Raw genomic sequence first — 14,107 nt, 5'->3', positions numbered from 1 at the left:
AGAAAGTAATGAACATCATAGAGTTATTAGGGAATTAAGAGTCATGTGGGACTGGAATATGTGGAAGCACTACCCCAGTGACCATGGCAGAAGTCATATGGACCTCTCAGAGGAGAGAAAATGCCTGAGTATGGAGTGAAAATTTCCTAGGCTTCTGAGATATAATCTGGTAATTTATACTTTAAACCTGTACTTTAGCCTAAACTGAAATGTTTTAGAAAGCCAGTCTAGTATTATACTCACTTATTAAAATTCTTTGGTAGCCAATTTCCTTTCAGAATTGGGCAATCAGAACTTTTGCTATAAGAAGAGAACTATCTCCAAAATTAAAATCACTGTTACTAAAGAAGTTTCTTACAAAACACCTTGACAAGTACAGAGTTTCCTTCCTTCCTTTCTGCCTTCCTTCCTCCTCCCCAACCTCCTACACTCCCTCTCTCCTTCTCTCCCTCTTTCTTTCTTTCTCTCCTTCCACCCTTCCTTCCTCCTTCCATACTCCCTCTCTTTATCCCTACCTCTGTCTTTCTTTCTCTCTTTCCTTCCTCTGAGGTTGAGTGTGCATCTTTTTCAAAGAAATTTGTGTGGTCCTTTGGTATCTACCCGTGAGTCAAAACATTTTTCTTGCCCAGAGTTCTCCGAAGAGCTGTCTTGACTTCCTTGTTTCGTAAGCTGTAGATGATAGGGTTGAGCATGGATGTCACCACAGTATAGAAGAGGGCCAGGAGTTTATCTACCCCAGGTGAATGGCTAGCCTTGGGTCTCAAGTAGGTGACAGATGCTGAGCCATAGAAGAGTGTTACTACCAGTAGGTGGGAAGAACAGGTGGAAAGAGCTTTTCGACGTCCTTCAGGGGAGGGCATGACCAACACAGCAGCTAGAATTCTGCCATAAGAAGCAATGATTAATAAAAATGGACTGGAAATGCAAAGAATGGCTGCAACAAAGACTGCCGCCTCATTATGGGATGTATCTCCACAGGCTAGTGCCAGGATAGGCGGGAGGTCACAGAAGAAGTGGTCTATTTCACAGGGGCCACAGAAGTCTAAAGAGAAAATATAGGTGGTTTGGCCCAAGCCTACTGTGCAACCCACTCCCCAAGAAACCATTGCTAAATGGCCACACACTCCACGACTCATTCGTGTTGCATAGTGAAGTGGGGAGCATATGGCCATATAGCGATCAAAAGCCATGGCTGCCAAAAGACAGCACTCACTGATACCAAATAATGTAAAGAAAAACATCTGTGTAGCACATCCCTCCCGAGAGATTCCTCGGGCCTCACTCACAAGGTTCTGCAGCATCTTGGGTATGGTAGAGCAAGTGTATCCAATCTCCAAGAGAGACAAGTTGGCCAGGAAGAAGTACATAGGGGTATGGAGGGCCGGATTGGTCCAGATGGCAAGAGCTATCAGAGCATTGCCTGTAAGTGATGCTAAAAACATGAATAGGATGAGGGTAAATAAAAGGAAGCACTGTTCGGCGACCTCAGAGAATTTGGTAAATGCAAAGTATTTCACCGACATGCTGTTGTCTTGCCACAAAGAACAATTGAAACTCATGACCTGAAGAAAAGAAAGCTAAGTCATCAGAAAGATTCTTTCAGATAGAAATATAAATTCTTATATTACTCTTAACAAGCTCTAGTGAGTCACAGAGATAAATTTCTTACCTGTAGTTTAAACAGTTTGGGAGATACACTCATCCTGAAACATAAATTGGAAAAAAAAAAATTTCAGTACAATTTTCTTTCACCCCTTCATTTTATCAAATAAAGGTCTTATGATTTCTATTTCTTTCCTATTCTTTGGTTGCTTAGTTGCTTTCTTCAGTTGTTCACTCAACAAATATTTATTGAACATTGAGTATTTTCAGATTATTTTGCATTTACTATTGTCGTGGGATTAAACAGTGGGAAAAAAGGGTCAGAAACAAGTGGACTGATTCAAAATTCTGTTAAATATGGAGTAACAACTCTGCATGATTTCAAGAACCCTTGATGGGTATGATTGTTGAAAAATTTGCTCACACATAATGTATTATAATGCATTTACACTTGTTTTAAATAATATACATATATTTACCTTGCATTGTATCTAATTAAATTAATTAATATAATTTAATATCTATATTTGGCAGGTAGCAAAGAAATCCAGTTAAGGCTGTGGCAAGAAAAAGAGACAATTGTTTACTTATCTTTTTTTAAAACCCAAAACATTTTCTTATAATCTTCACTTTTAAATAATAGACTATGTTGTTGCATAAAAGCTCTGGATGTGGAGAAGTTGTCATCTCTTTTGTCAGTTAAACACACAAGTTTTTTTAAAACTAATTCTATCCTCCTGTATTTGGGAAGAATTGCAGCTTTCTCAGTGACACTGATGGAGAACCAAGGGGGAAATTCTGACCAAAAAAGGAGAATACCTGTCTCTTTCCTAGGTAGTGATAATAGCAAAGATTTCATTTCATAAGTATCCTTGTTCCATTTAGACTGTAGACAATAAATGCAAATGCCTGTGTTGGGGGTGAAAGTCGGGGGGTGTGGGGAATGGGAGAGACCTAGTTGTGGATGGCACACAGGGAAGGTTGACTGCACAAAGGCTAATGCATGCTGTTAGTCATTCTATATTCTTAGATGCATAGGATGAATAAAAAGTCATCCTGTGTTAAGTACTTTTTAAAACCTCATGAAATTCATAGACTTTTGAAAAAATAAGTTGTCCAAGAGAGTGAAATGAGTGCTTCGAAATATTTAAACTGACAAGAATATTAGTAAAACTATACCATGTAAAATCTGATTTCTTCATTGCACTTTCTATTGTTTTCAGGATTTGCTCTGTTGACCTTTGTGCAGGGATCTTGAAATCCATGTAGTAGAGGTCAGCTTTATGTTCATAGCAAGAATATTTAATTTTAATCATTGTCGACAGAAAGAGAGCGAATGCTCAAGGACAGGTGTCAGGAGTCTGCAGAAAGGACCATCACAGGCAGTATAACAGTTTGGCACAGACATTTTTCTGTCTCTCACCTGATCCATTTTCTTGACCTAAAGCCTCTGATTAATCATTTCTGTATGAATGATGAAGCCTTTCCAGTCTTGCTTGCTGAGTTGTTTTGAGTTAAAATGGAAACATTATAGAGGGAAACCATGAATGAAAAATAAGGAATTAAAATTCACTTTTATCATCATCTAAACTCAACTCATATGGCCTGCAATAGTCCCTATTATTACCAGATTATTTAAATAACTATATTCAGTCAGCCATCAAGCAAATATGCACTGTGATATTAATATAAAGACATAAGAGCTTCATGCCCTTTAAACTGTATTTGCCTATTCCTACTCAATGTAATAAAAGATTATGTGGCCATTGGACATTGACATGTGTGTGAAGGTTTGAATCTTGGGATGAAGTTTCAGTGACAGAGGAAGGAGACAAGATAATTTTAATAACTCAGTGGCTTGGGATCATGTACCACCTTGCTGCTGCTGCTGCTGCTAAGTCGCTTCAGTCGTGTCCGACTTTGTGCGACCCCATAGACCGGCAGCCCACCAGGCTCCCGCGTCCCTGGGATTCTCCAGGCAAGAACACTGGAGTGGGTTGCCATGTCCTTCTCCAATGCATGAAAGTGAAAAGTGAAAGTGAAGTCACTCAGTCGTGTCCGACTCTTAGCGACCCCGTGGACTGCAGCCTACCAGGCTCCTCCGTCCATGGGATTTTCCAAGCAAGAGTACTGGAGTGGGTTGCCATTGCCTTCTCCGATGTACCACCTTACCCAGCTTCAAAATCCAAGACAAGTACATTCTATACAGTTCTGCTTTGGAAATAATCCAGCAGAAGTGATTCATTTTTGGTCAGCACCAAAAATTAGAAATGCTTCTTAACTGACTCAATCCCTGATTAATCTCAGTTTTCATAATGAAATATTTGGTTCCTATTAGTCGAAGGAAAACGTCTGGGACATTATCAGATATTTTTACCTGAAACAGTACAGTGCCTGGCATACAAAGAAACCTCAGTAAATATTAACCTTTGTTATTCTGAAATCGCCATTTCAAAATGCTTGAATAGTAGATACAATTTATATAAGTTGGTCATTAGTTTGTAGAGAAGATTTCCCATTACTTTCCACAATTTACCCATAGCCTTTTCATCAAGCACCTGATATTTAGCTGAGTGATGCCTTAACGTGGCTCAGCAGAAACTATTATCATTTGTTTGGAGTAACATTTACAGGATAATCTAGGCATTTGCATTACCCAACAATAAGAGATATGCCTATTTCCTGAGAAATAATTATTTTAGAACAACTTATAACAATTTTATGACAGGGATACTGGCAAACTGAGTAAATCCTTATACTCTTCAGATAAGGAGAAGAAAAGAACTGATTAAAATAGTCTCCAGAACTGAATAATGCTTTTGGTATTGCCTATCCATGTGCACATTTTAATACACTGTTTTCTACAACCCTCTTTTCTTTTAAGGCATCAGTTATATCACATACCTTTAATCCTAATATTTGAAGAAAAAAGTAGATAGTATTTGCTTTTGATGAGCCACTCCCAATTTTTGTCTAAACACTCTCTGTATAACCTCCCAAAATTCAGAGGATGTATAACTCCCTAATCCTCTTTTCTAAGACCATGGACTGGGAAGATTTTGTTGTAATCAGCGCCACATCTGATCCCAGGATGATTGTCTTCTCAGAGAGCACTATGTCCTTCCTAGCCATGCTCTCAACTACACACACACACACACACGTGTGGGTGCATGAAGGGCTGTGCTGATTACGTGATGATATATTTGAACTTTTCTCGCCATGAAAAAAAAAGGTATATGAATATGTTACACTTCATTTCTTCTCCCTGTTCTGAATCCTTATCCTGTCTTTCTTGCCCAGGAGACATATTCTCAGAAGTATGTAAGGAAGTAGTCTGATTCTATCTCTCAGGGATTGCCATGGACACATCTGTCTCCATTTGTTGGTGAATATGAACATTTAGGAAGCAAAATAAATAAATATAAGAGGTAATGTAGGGACTTTCATAGTGGTACAGTGTTTAAGATTCTGCACTTCCAGTGTAAGGGGTATGGGTTCAATCCCTGGTCGGTAAACTAAGATCCACATGCCTCACAGTATGGCAAAAAAAAAAAAGGTAAAAGGTAAAACAAAGTAAAAGTACATCAACAGTAAAATATAATGAATAGCCTATATTATATGTAACTGCTATCATAGAGTGCATACACAATGTGATATTAACTCTAAGGAAATGTACTACTGGAATCAAATATTTATGTGACCACTCTATGCTATTAATATTACTATGAAATTCTCAGATTTAAAATTTTTGTTTGAATTAAACTAAGTAGTTATCCAAAATAATTATGAAAACAACAAATAACTTCCATATCATATTATATCAATGCAGTTAGTATTTATTCTGATTATTATAAAACATTCTAATAAATATTAATAATCTTCCAGATATACAGGAATTGATAAAAGTATTTGTTTCTGTCAAAAGTAATAAAAAAAAACCTCAGTAGTCAAAGATATATATTAAGATGATGAAAAAAGTAGATGATACTTAATACTTATTGTTTAAATGATTTAAAAAAGTGGATAAGGTACTGAATACCTACCATTGACATGATCTAAAGGGAAATGAGAATGATTAGGGAGGAGGAAGTTGTCATTTGGATATAAATTCTGCTTCTTGCAGCCCCATTAGATGAATTATGCATAGGAAGAGAACAGATGGTGGAATAGGAGGATGAGGAAACTCCCTCCCCTAATGAATGCACAAAAATTATATCTACATGTGGAACAGTTCTTACTGGAAACTAACTGGAGACTGGGAGAAAGACTCCTGTACAACCAAGACTAAAAGAAATATCCACATGGAAGCCAGTTAGGAAGAGAAGCATCAGGTCAGGACCTGTACCCTTGGGATGGGACTCAGAGGAAAAGAGAGATTACATGGGCAGAGATCCTCCCCAGAGAGTGAGTGGTTCCAGCCAGATACTGGGCACCTCAGCTCTGTGTTCCTCGACAGAGATGAGCGCCTTTGACTGATTGCAGGGCTTGTGAGATTAAGAGAAGGGCTGTGGGAGCCTTGGACTCCACTCCTTAGAAGCTGTGCACACTTGCTTGCTCCTAAAGCAGTGAGGAGAGAGAGGACTGAAAACTGCATGAGTGACTGACCAGTTTCCCAAAACTGCCCCCCAGGCTCATGTCCCAGCCTGAGCCTAGGGAACACTCCAACTCTGCTTGCTTCAAGATGCAGGTCCACGTTTACATATTCCATACTCTTCTCTCTCTGTCCTCTTTCTGGGATCCCTATAAAGTGAATGCTGTTACCCTTGATATTGTCCTAGAGATTCCTTAAGTTGTTTTCATTTTTAAAGAGAAATGCATGTAATTATTTATTTAATGTTTAAGTCCTTACACTGTATTTTTACAAGCTGGTGAACACTGACAAATTATTTCTCCCACAGAACCATAACCACATGTTCCCAGACAGTATAAATATATGGTTTTAATCAATTACATAATAAAACAAATTGTCAAGTATCAAATGTTAAGTTACACAGCTCCAAAGGCATATAAAATATTAAATGTCTGCTCAATTCATTAGCAGAAACCACTTTTTTTTTTTTTGGTGAGAGAGGTTGGGAATCACACGTCAAACAAAAATAAGTTGGAAAACAACTTCAGACAAGTATGGGAAAATTACAAGAATTTCAGGAATTTTATGATTAAGAATTGTTTTAGCCAGAAGTATTTTTTAATGAATAAAATTCCTTTTAATTTCACATAAATTACACCCACCTTGAAAGAGAAAGTGTTAGTCACTCAGTCGTGCTCAACTCTCTGTGATCCCATGGACTGCAGTCCACTAGGCTCCTCTGTCCATGGGATTTTCCAGGAAAAATTACTGGAGAGGTTTGCCCTTTCCTTTTCCAAGGGATCTTCCTGACCCAGGGATGGATCCTGGGTCTCCTGCACTGCAGGCAGATTCTTTACCAACTGAGCTACCAGGGAACACCGACCTTATTTCTCTCCATATGGTTCTGATTCAAAGTGAGAGTTATTATAGATATTTCCTCCCTCAGTATTTTCTAAGGAATTTATTCAACTAATATTTATTTAAAAAGTAACACAGATCATTGGTTTTTCAGGGATTCATACACACACACTAAAGACATAATGGTAGACTTGACACAAAATAGATAGGGAATATCTATTTAAATACAGGGGAAGCATAGTGTCTGTTGAAGATGGTTAGCAAAAAAAAAAAAAAAAAAAAATAGCTACCTTTTTCTCTCTCCACACCCTCTGCAATGTGTGTGATTAGCTCCTTCCATGCATAAGTGATGTGTTAGTGTTTCTCAAGTGTTTCCTCCCTTGAATTTTGACTGGTCCTCTGACTTGCTTGGCTAATACAACGTGTGTGGTAGAGGGATATTCTGCTGGACTTCAGAGGTGTTGCATGCTTCCACTCTCTCCCTTGGAGCCTCATGATCTTACCATGTGAACAGGTGTTAGCTAAAAGATAAAGTACTACATGAAAGGGGGTTCATTTATCTTAGTAAGGAGTCATTCAACTTCTGACTTTATGAACGAGTCCTTACTATACAGGACCATCATCAAAAGGCCAACTGAGGTCACGGATGCCTTCTTTCTCAAGAATAGTGTTGTAAGTTCCTTCACACACTCTTATTATTGTGGTAACTTCACATACTCTTATGATTGTGGTAACACTTTGCTGACAATGGTCCATATAGTCAAAGCTGTGGTTTTTTCAGTAGTCATGTATGGATGTTAGAGTTAGACCATAAAAAAGAATGAGTGCAGAAGAATTAATGCTTTCGAACTGACGTACTGGATAAGACTCTTAAAGTCCCTTGGACAGCAAGGAGATCGAACCACTCAATCCTAAAGGAAATCAGCCCTGAATATTCATTGAAAGGACTGATGCTGAAGCTCCAATATTTTGGCCACCCAATGCAAAGAGCTGACTCATTGGAAAAGACCCTGATGCTGGGAAAGATTGAGGGCAGGATGAGAAAGGAGCAACAGAGGATGAGATGGCTGGATGGCATCATTGACTCAATGGAAATGAGTTTGGGAAAGCTCCATGAGATAGTGAAGGACTCTGATGCTGGGAAAGATTGAAGGTGGGAGGAGAAGGAGACAACAGAGGATGAGATGGTTGGATGACATCACCGACTCAATTGACTTGAGTTTGAGTAAATTCCGGGAGTTGGTGATGGACAGGGAAGCCTGGCTGCTGCAGTCCATGGGGTTACAAAGAGTTAGACAGGACTTAGTGACTGAACAACAACACTTCCTCTTATTATTGTGGTACTTCTAAAGTTCCTCTGTACAGTTGTTTAAGTTGCATTAATTTGATTGTGTGTAATAAGAAATCTCATGTTCCATGAGTATATGAGTTCCATAGAATCTTGGTGGTTCATTTGAAGCATGTTAATTTAGTTTAAAAATGCTCAATAAGATTATGAAAAAATTTAAAAATTGAATACAGAAATGATGCAAAGAAACTGAATCTACTTCAATATACTCCACTTGAAATACTGAGTGCTTTGGAGTATGAAGTTGAGAGTAATGGGAAGTGAAATGACCCTCCTAACAAGAAGCAACAATTCTTTGATCCAGTAATACTAAGGTGATAGAAATGAAGAGCACTGAGGTTTACTCCATTCAGATCAGAAGTCTTGTAAAAAATGCTCTGTGGAAAAAAAAAAATGCTCTGTGGAAAAAAAAAATGCTCTGTGAATTTCAGTTCAATTCTTCTGTGTCCAGGTTACTCACTGGAAGCTTCTTATTGGAGTGGTAGTGAATTTCTACAGATCACGTGTCTGCATAGAAGTTGCGCTGTGCCTGGCAATAGTCTCCACTGCCCTTCAGAAACTTCTAAATGTGTGATGAAGAACACCGCAGAACTGAGAAATATGTCTCCTCACTGAGGACTGTGGCCTAATTGTACATCCTGTCCCCAGTGGTGGTGACACAGGCGGTGGCGGTGGCAGGACAAGGGGAGGAGGTGGTTGTCACAGGCTGGTGGTGCTGGAGTTTTTGGCTTTGACAGGCGTGCTGGACTCCATCCTGCAGTGAGCAGCACCGAGAAGCTCACTTTTTGAAATTCTGTTTTCTTTTTGCTCGTCTCATTTGGTGATTTTAAAGTAATCTTTCAAATCCCTTATGTATTTTTCTCTATCACCTAGTTGGCTGTTCATTCCTTCTAGTGTGTTTTAAATTTTAGTTATTGTGTGCTACAGTTCAGACTTGTTTTTAAAAAATTTTCTATTTTCTTGGTAAAATTCTTACAGTTTTCATCTATTCTTTTCATCCATTTTTTTCCTCTCGCACTTTCCATTTATTCAGTTAGCATTCTTATCACTAATGCTTTCAACTTTTTTGTTGCTGTTCAGTTGCTCAGTCTTGTCTGACTCTTTGCGACCCTATGGACGACAGCAAGGCAGGCTTCCCTGTCATTCAGTGTATCCCGGAGCTTGCTCAAACTCATGTCCATTGAGTTGGTGATGCCATACTACTGTCTCATCCTCTGTCATCCCCTTTTCCTCCTGCCTTCGATCTTTCCTAGCATCAGGGTCTTTTCTAATGAGTCGGCTCTTCACATCAGGTGGCCAAAGTATTGGAGCTTCAGCTTCAGCCTCAGTCCTTCCAATGAGTATTCAGTATTCAGGGTTGATTTCCTTTAGGTTTGACTGGTTTGATCTCCTCGCAGTCCAAGGGACTCTCAAGAGTCTTCTCCAACACCACAGTTCGGAAGCATCAGTTCTTCAGTGCTCAGCCTTCTTTATGGTTCAACTCTCACATCCAGACATGACTACCTGAAAAACCTTAGTTTTCACTAGACGGAGCTTTGTTGGCAATAACATCTCGGCTTTTTAATATGCTGTCTAGGTTGGTCATAGCGTTTCTTCCAAGAAGCAAGCATCTTTAATTTCATGGCTGCAGTCACCATCTGCAGTGATTTAGGAGCCCAAGAAAATAAAGCTTGTCACTGTTTCCATTGTTTCCCCATCTATTTGCCATGAAGTGATGGGACCAGATGCCATGATCTTTGTTTTTTGAATGTTGAGTTTTAAGCCAGGTTTTTCACTCTCCTCTTTCACCTTCATCAAGAGGCTCTTTAGTTCCTTTTGACTTTCTGCCTTAAGGGTGGTGTCATGTGCATATCTGAGGTTATTCAATTCTTCAGTATATTGTTTATTTCATCTCATTGTTTTTTTTTTTTCAGGAATTTTCTCTTGCTTTTTCAACTGAGACAAATTACTCTGTCTTCTCATTTTGCTTAACTTCCTCTGTTTTTGTGAAATTAGGTGAAACAGTTACCACTGGCAATCTTGAAATAGTGTACAGATTTGGGAGTGTCCTGGTATAGTTCGTGTGGGTGCAGTGGCTTTGGGGGAAAAGCTGAGTTTGATTTGAATACAAGACAGATATTTCTTCAGAGTGTGCTGGCAGGTACCACCTGATTAGGAGGTAGGGTTAGAGATGAAGGGGCTAGGGCCAGAGCCAGGTGTGAACCAAGACTTCCTCTCTGCTCAATTGCTGTCACCACCCTATTTAAGGCAAGCGTGGGTCCCACGTTGCTGGAACAGAAGCCCTGAGACTTGGGTTAGTTGGCTCCATTCCCTTATAGTGTGTGCTCTTCTCCCTCCCAGCACTGGCCCCTCAGCCCCAGAGGGGAGCAGTGCTGGAGTAAGAGAGGTTGGGGATGTTTATTTGGCGATGGTCAGTGTACTGGGCGTGGTGGTCTGGCTGCCGTCAGAGATCTGTTCTGCTCGTGATGTGCCTGTCTAAGTGCCAGGAATGGCTGCCCGCTCCCTGCTCAGAGGCCATTTGATTTTTCAGCTGCCAGAGCATTTCACACTGAGCTTTTCCCTCCGTTGTGGCAGCCCTCCCTCCAGTGTGGAGCTGTGAGTGTTTGCTCAGCTCAGGGTGGGGCATGCACAAGGGCAGTCTAGGGAAACAAGTCAGCTAACTGAGTGGTTTCAGTTGGTCCTTTCCACCCTGCTTTGGGAGAAAGCAGGAAACTGTTCTAACCTAGGACAACTCCTTGAAGGGCATTAATTGCTACTTTGGGATTTATACTCCCAGTAGCCTCTGTCAAGGAAAACAAAACACAGTATTCTTTTGTTTCCATAAGGGCTCTGTTTGCTCTAGGAAAAGGGGTCCATTCCCTGACACAGTATATGCACTAACTAGTCCCTCCTTCCAGCTAAAATGAGATCTTTTAGGTAGACTCAGGATCCTTTATTGTGTTATAATGATAATCATAGTTGTTTTCAGACTCTGCTTTCCTGCACTGATGTAGTAGATTAGAATACATGGTGTAGCCAGACATTTATGTTGGTGATTTCAAAGAGATCATTGGCCCACAGATAAAGAGGCATAGATTGGGCAGACAAATACAGGGAATCATCCATAATGTTGTATTTCAAAAATAGAGAAGAGATATTTCATTCTACAGCCTATGAAAGCAATCTTTGATGATGTCTTTATTTTCCTTTCCTACTGTAAGTAGAAATTTAATCCTAAATTTCCTACCAGTGTTCTACTTACATCTATTTTTAAGCGAAACAAAAATTTGGGTCTCATATCTTCTTTTTAACTTTTATAAGAATGCTGAAGGATGGGTCATGCAACAGATAAATATATCTCAGAGCTTCTACTGTTTAAAATTAATGTATTATGTAATTCATGCAACTGTGTAAGGAAGAAGAAAATTATATCTGCATCAGAAGAAGCAACAAAAGCATCTGGGTTTATATTTCTCATGATATACTGTCTCATTCTAAAGAAATTATTAAAAATCTTGAAAATTTCCTATTACCCCTCAAATGGCAGTGATCTCTAAGTGGTGTATCTTTGTAATTCACTCTTTGACCATTGCTATTTTTTGATTCAGCCACAGTGAACTTCGTCATCCAGTGGACTCAACCACACCCTCTTTGATGAGGTCTGAACTGCAGCCTTGAGCAGGAAGTACCTCTTTCCAAGCTTGTTCTTTCTTGGATACTGTCCCTTGGCCCAAGACATCATTTAGAGTTCTGACGACATTTTTTTTTAACAATTCCTCTCCTTTTATAGATTAATAATTCTTTATAATTAATCGTATGTTTAATTACAAAAAATTTATTTTAGGCAATGTGCTATCTGTTTATCCTCCATGGTTTCTGAGCTATAACAGTAGTCTAGCGTAACAATTAGTTAAAGACTAAGAGTTTTAAAGCCTGTATCAGACTTACACGTGTGAAGCTAACTGTTTTTAATGTTCCTGCTGAAATTCAAGTATTTGTCTACTGCTAACATCTTTTTCAGGAGTTGCACTTATAAAACACAAGCAATTAAAAGACCCCAAAAGAGGTAACTACAGATGGCTCTGATGGGATTTTTTTTTTTCTCTTGCAGTTCTTCTTTACATTTCTAGGGTATATATGATACTTGCCTCACATAAGAAGTAATGAATGACCACGAAAAAAATGAATGCAACCTCTGAAGGCTACTTTGTTCTACTGGGTTTTTCTAATTGGCCTCATCTGGAAGTAGTTCTCTTTGTGGTTGTCTTGGTGTTCTACTTGATGACATTGACAGGCAACCTGTTTATCATTATCTTGTCATACCTGGATTCCCATCTCCATACCCCTATGTACTTCTTCCTCTCAAATCTCTCTTTTCTGGATCTCTGCTACACCACCAGCTTCATCCCTCAGTTGCTGATCAACCTCTGGGGTCCAGGAAAAACCATCTCTTACACTGGTTGCATGATTCAACTTTATTTTGTCCTCGCACTGGGATGCACAGAATGTGTGCTACTAATGGTCATGTCCTATGACCGTTATGCAGCTGTGTGTAGACCCTTGCATTACTCTGTCCTCATGTACCCTCGTTTCTGCCATCTGTTGGCTGTGGCTTGTTGGGTAAGTGGCTTTACCAACTCAGCACTTCATTCCTTCTTTACATTTTTGGTACCCCTGTGTGGACATCGCCAAGTGGACCATTTCTTCTGTGAAGTTCCAGCACTGCTTCAACTGTCATGTGTTGATACCCGTGCTAATGAGCTGTCCCTCATGGTCACAAGCTCCATTTTTGTTCTCATACCTCTCATCCTCATTCTCAGCTCCTATGGTGCCATTGCCTGGGCAGTGGTGAGGATGCAGTCAACAACTGGACTCCAGAAAGTCTTTGGGATGTGTGGAGCCCATCTTATGGTCGTATCCCTTTTTTTCATTCCAGTCATGTGCATATACCTCCAGCCACCAACAGGAAATTCTCAAGATCAAGGCAAGTTCATTGCCCTCTTTTATACTGTTGTCACACCTAGCCTCAACCCTCTAATCTACACCCTCAGAAACAAAGATGTAAGAGGGGCAGTAAAGAGATTAATGGGGTGAGGATGGTCTGTTATACTGGTGACATGAATGGTAAAGTGGAACATCTCTACACCAATGGTTTTTCCAGTCATCCACTCATCAGTCTTTCTTTCATTCACTCAATTAGAACTTAATGAGTGTGTACACTCACAAGGTCACAAAGTTCGTGGTAATAGATATGAATTAGACAAGGTCTGTCTAAATACTAATCATTCTTTAGTGGTGATGACAGCCATTAAAAATGGATGAAACATTAATATTAAGTTTTTAGTGCACAAACCTAATAAAAGTATAATTTTCTTAATTGAAAATGAAGCATAGAATATTATAAAAATTGATAAAATTCAGGTATAATTCCTTAAAAAAAGCCTAGAATATGTTGTTTAATTTCTTGCTTTGTAGGCAGAATTTGTCATACAATTTGTCTTCGATCTTCTGTTTAATGAAAGACATTTTGAAACACTTTAAATATTTTCTCCAACATTGTTATTCTTTTTTTGAATACTAGTTAATATTGAGAGGAGTTTTGGTCTGTATTCCATAATATCCTATTATCATTAGTAACAAAGTGACTTGCATAAGTCGTAACTAGAAGTGCTCTCAATAATGCAGCAGAAGTAAGCATCTCGTATTTCTCTTTTTTCAATTCTGTGAGAGGTGTAAAGAAAATGGAAATA

At 39.1% G+C, this 14,107-nt stretch overlaps 2 protein-coding genes across 2 annotated transcripts; one reads left to right on the top strand and one right to left on the bottom strand.

The window, feature by feature from the left end:
- Positions 1-596: 596 nt before the first annotated feature.
- Positions 597-1,559, bottom strand: LOC133059293 (olfactory receptor 10C1-like). The gene has a single exon (XM_061146281.1). The coding sequence runs from the start codon at positions 1,557-1,559 to the stop codon at positions 597-599; it is 963 nt and encodes a 320-aa protein (XP_061002264.1).
- Positions 1,560-12,524: 10,965 nt separating this feature from the next.
- LOC133059126 (olfactory receptor 2J3-like) lies at positions 12,525-13,451 on the top strand. Its single transcript, XM_061146162.1, has one exon. It carries the CDS (start codon positions 12,525-12,527, stop codon positions 13,449-13,451), a length of 927 nt encoding a protein of 308 aa, XP_061002145.1.
- Positions 13,452-14,107: the final 656 nt, after the last annotated feature.

The sequence above is a fragment of the Dama dama genome, chromosome 7, assembly GCF_033118175.1.
Source record: "Dama dama isolate Ldn47 chromosome 7, ASM3311817v1, whole genome shotgun sequence".
In the NCBI taxonomy this organism is placed as follows: domain Eukaryota; kingdom Metazoa; phylum Chordata; class Mammalia; order Artiodactyla; family Cervidae; genus Dama; species Dama dama.
The sequence above is the reverse complement of the archived record's forward strand: the minus strand, read 5'-3'. Positions and strand labels throughout refer to the sequence as shown.

What these genes read in the sequence shown, in the direction of transcription:
- LOC133059293 (XM_061146281.1), bottom strand. Translation starts at nt 1,559, where the DNA reads ATGAGTTTCAATTGTTCTTTGTGGCAAGACAACAGCATGTCGGTGAAA.
- LOC133059126 (XM_061146162.1), top strand. Translation starts at nt 12,525, where the DNA reads ATGACCACGAAAAAAATGAATGCAACCTCTGAAGGCTACTTTGTTCTA.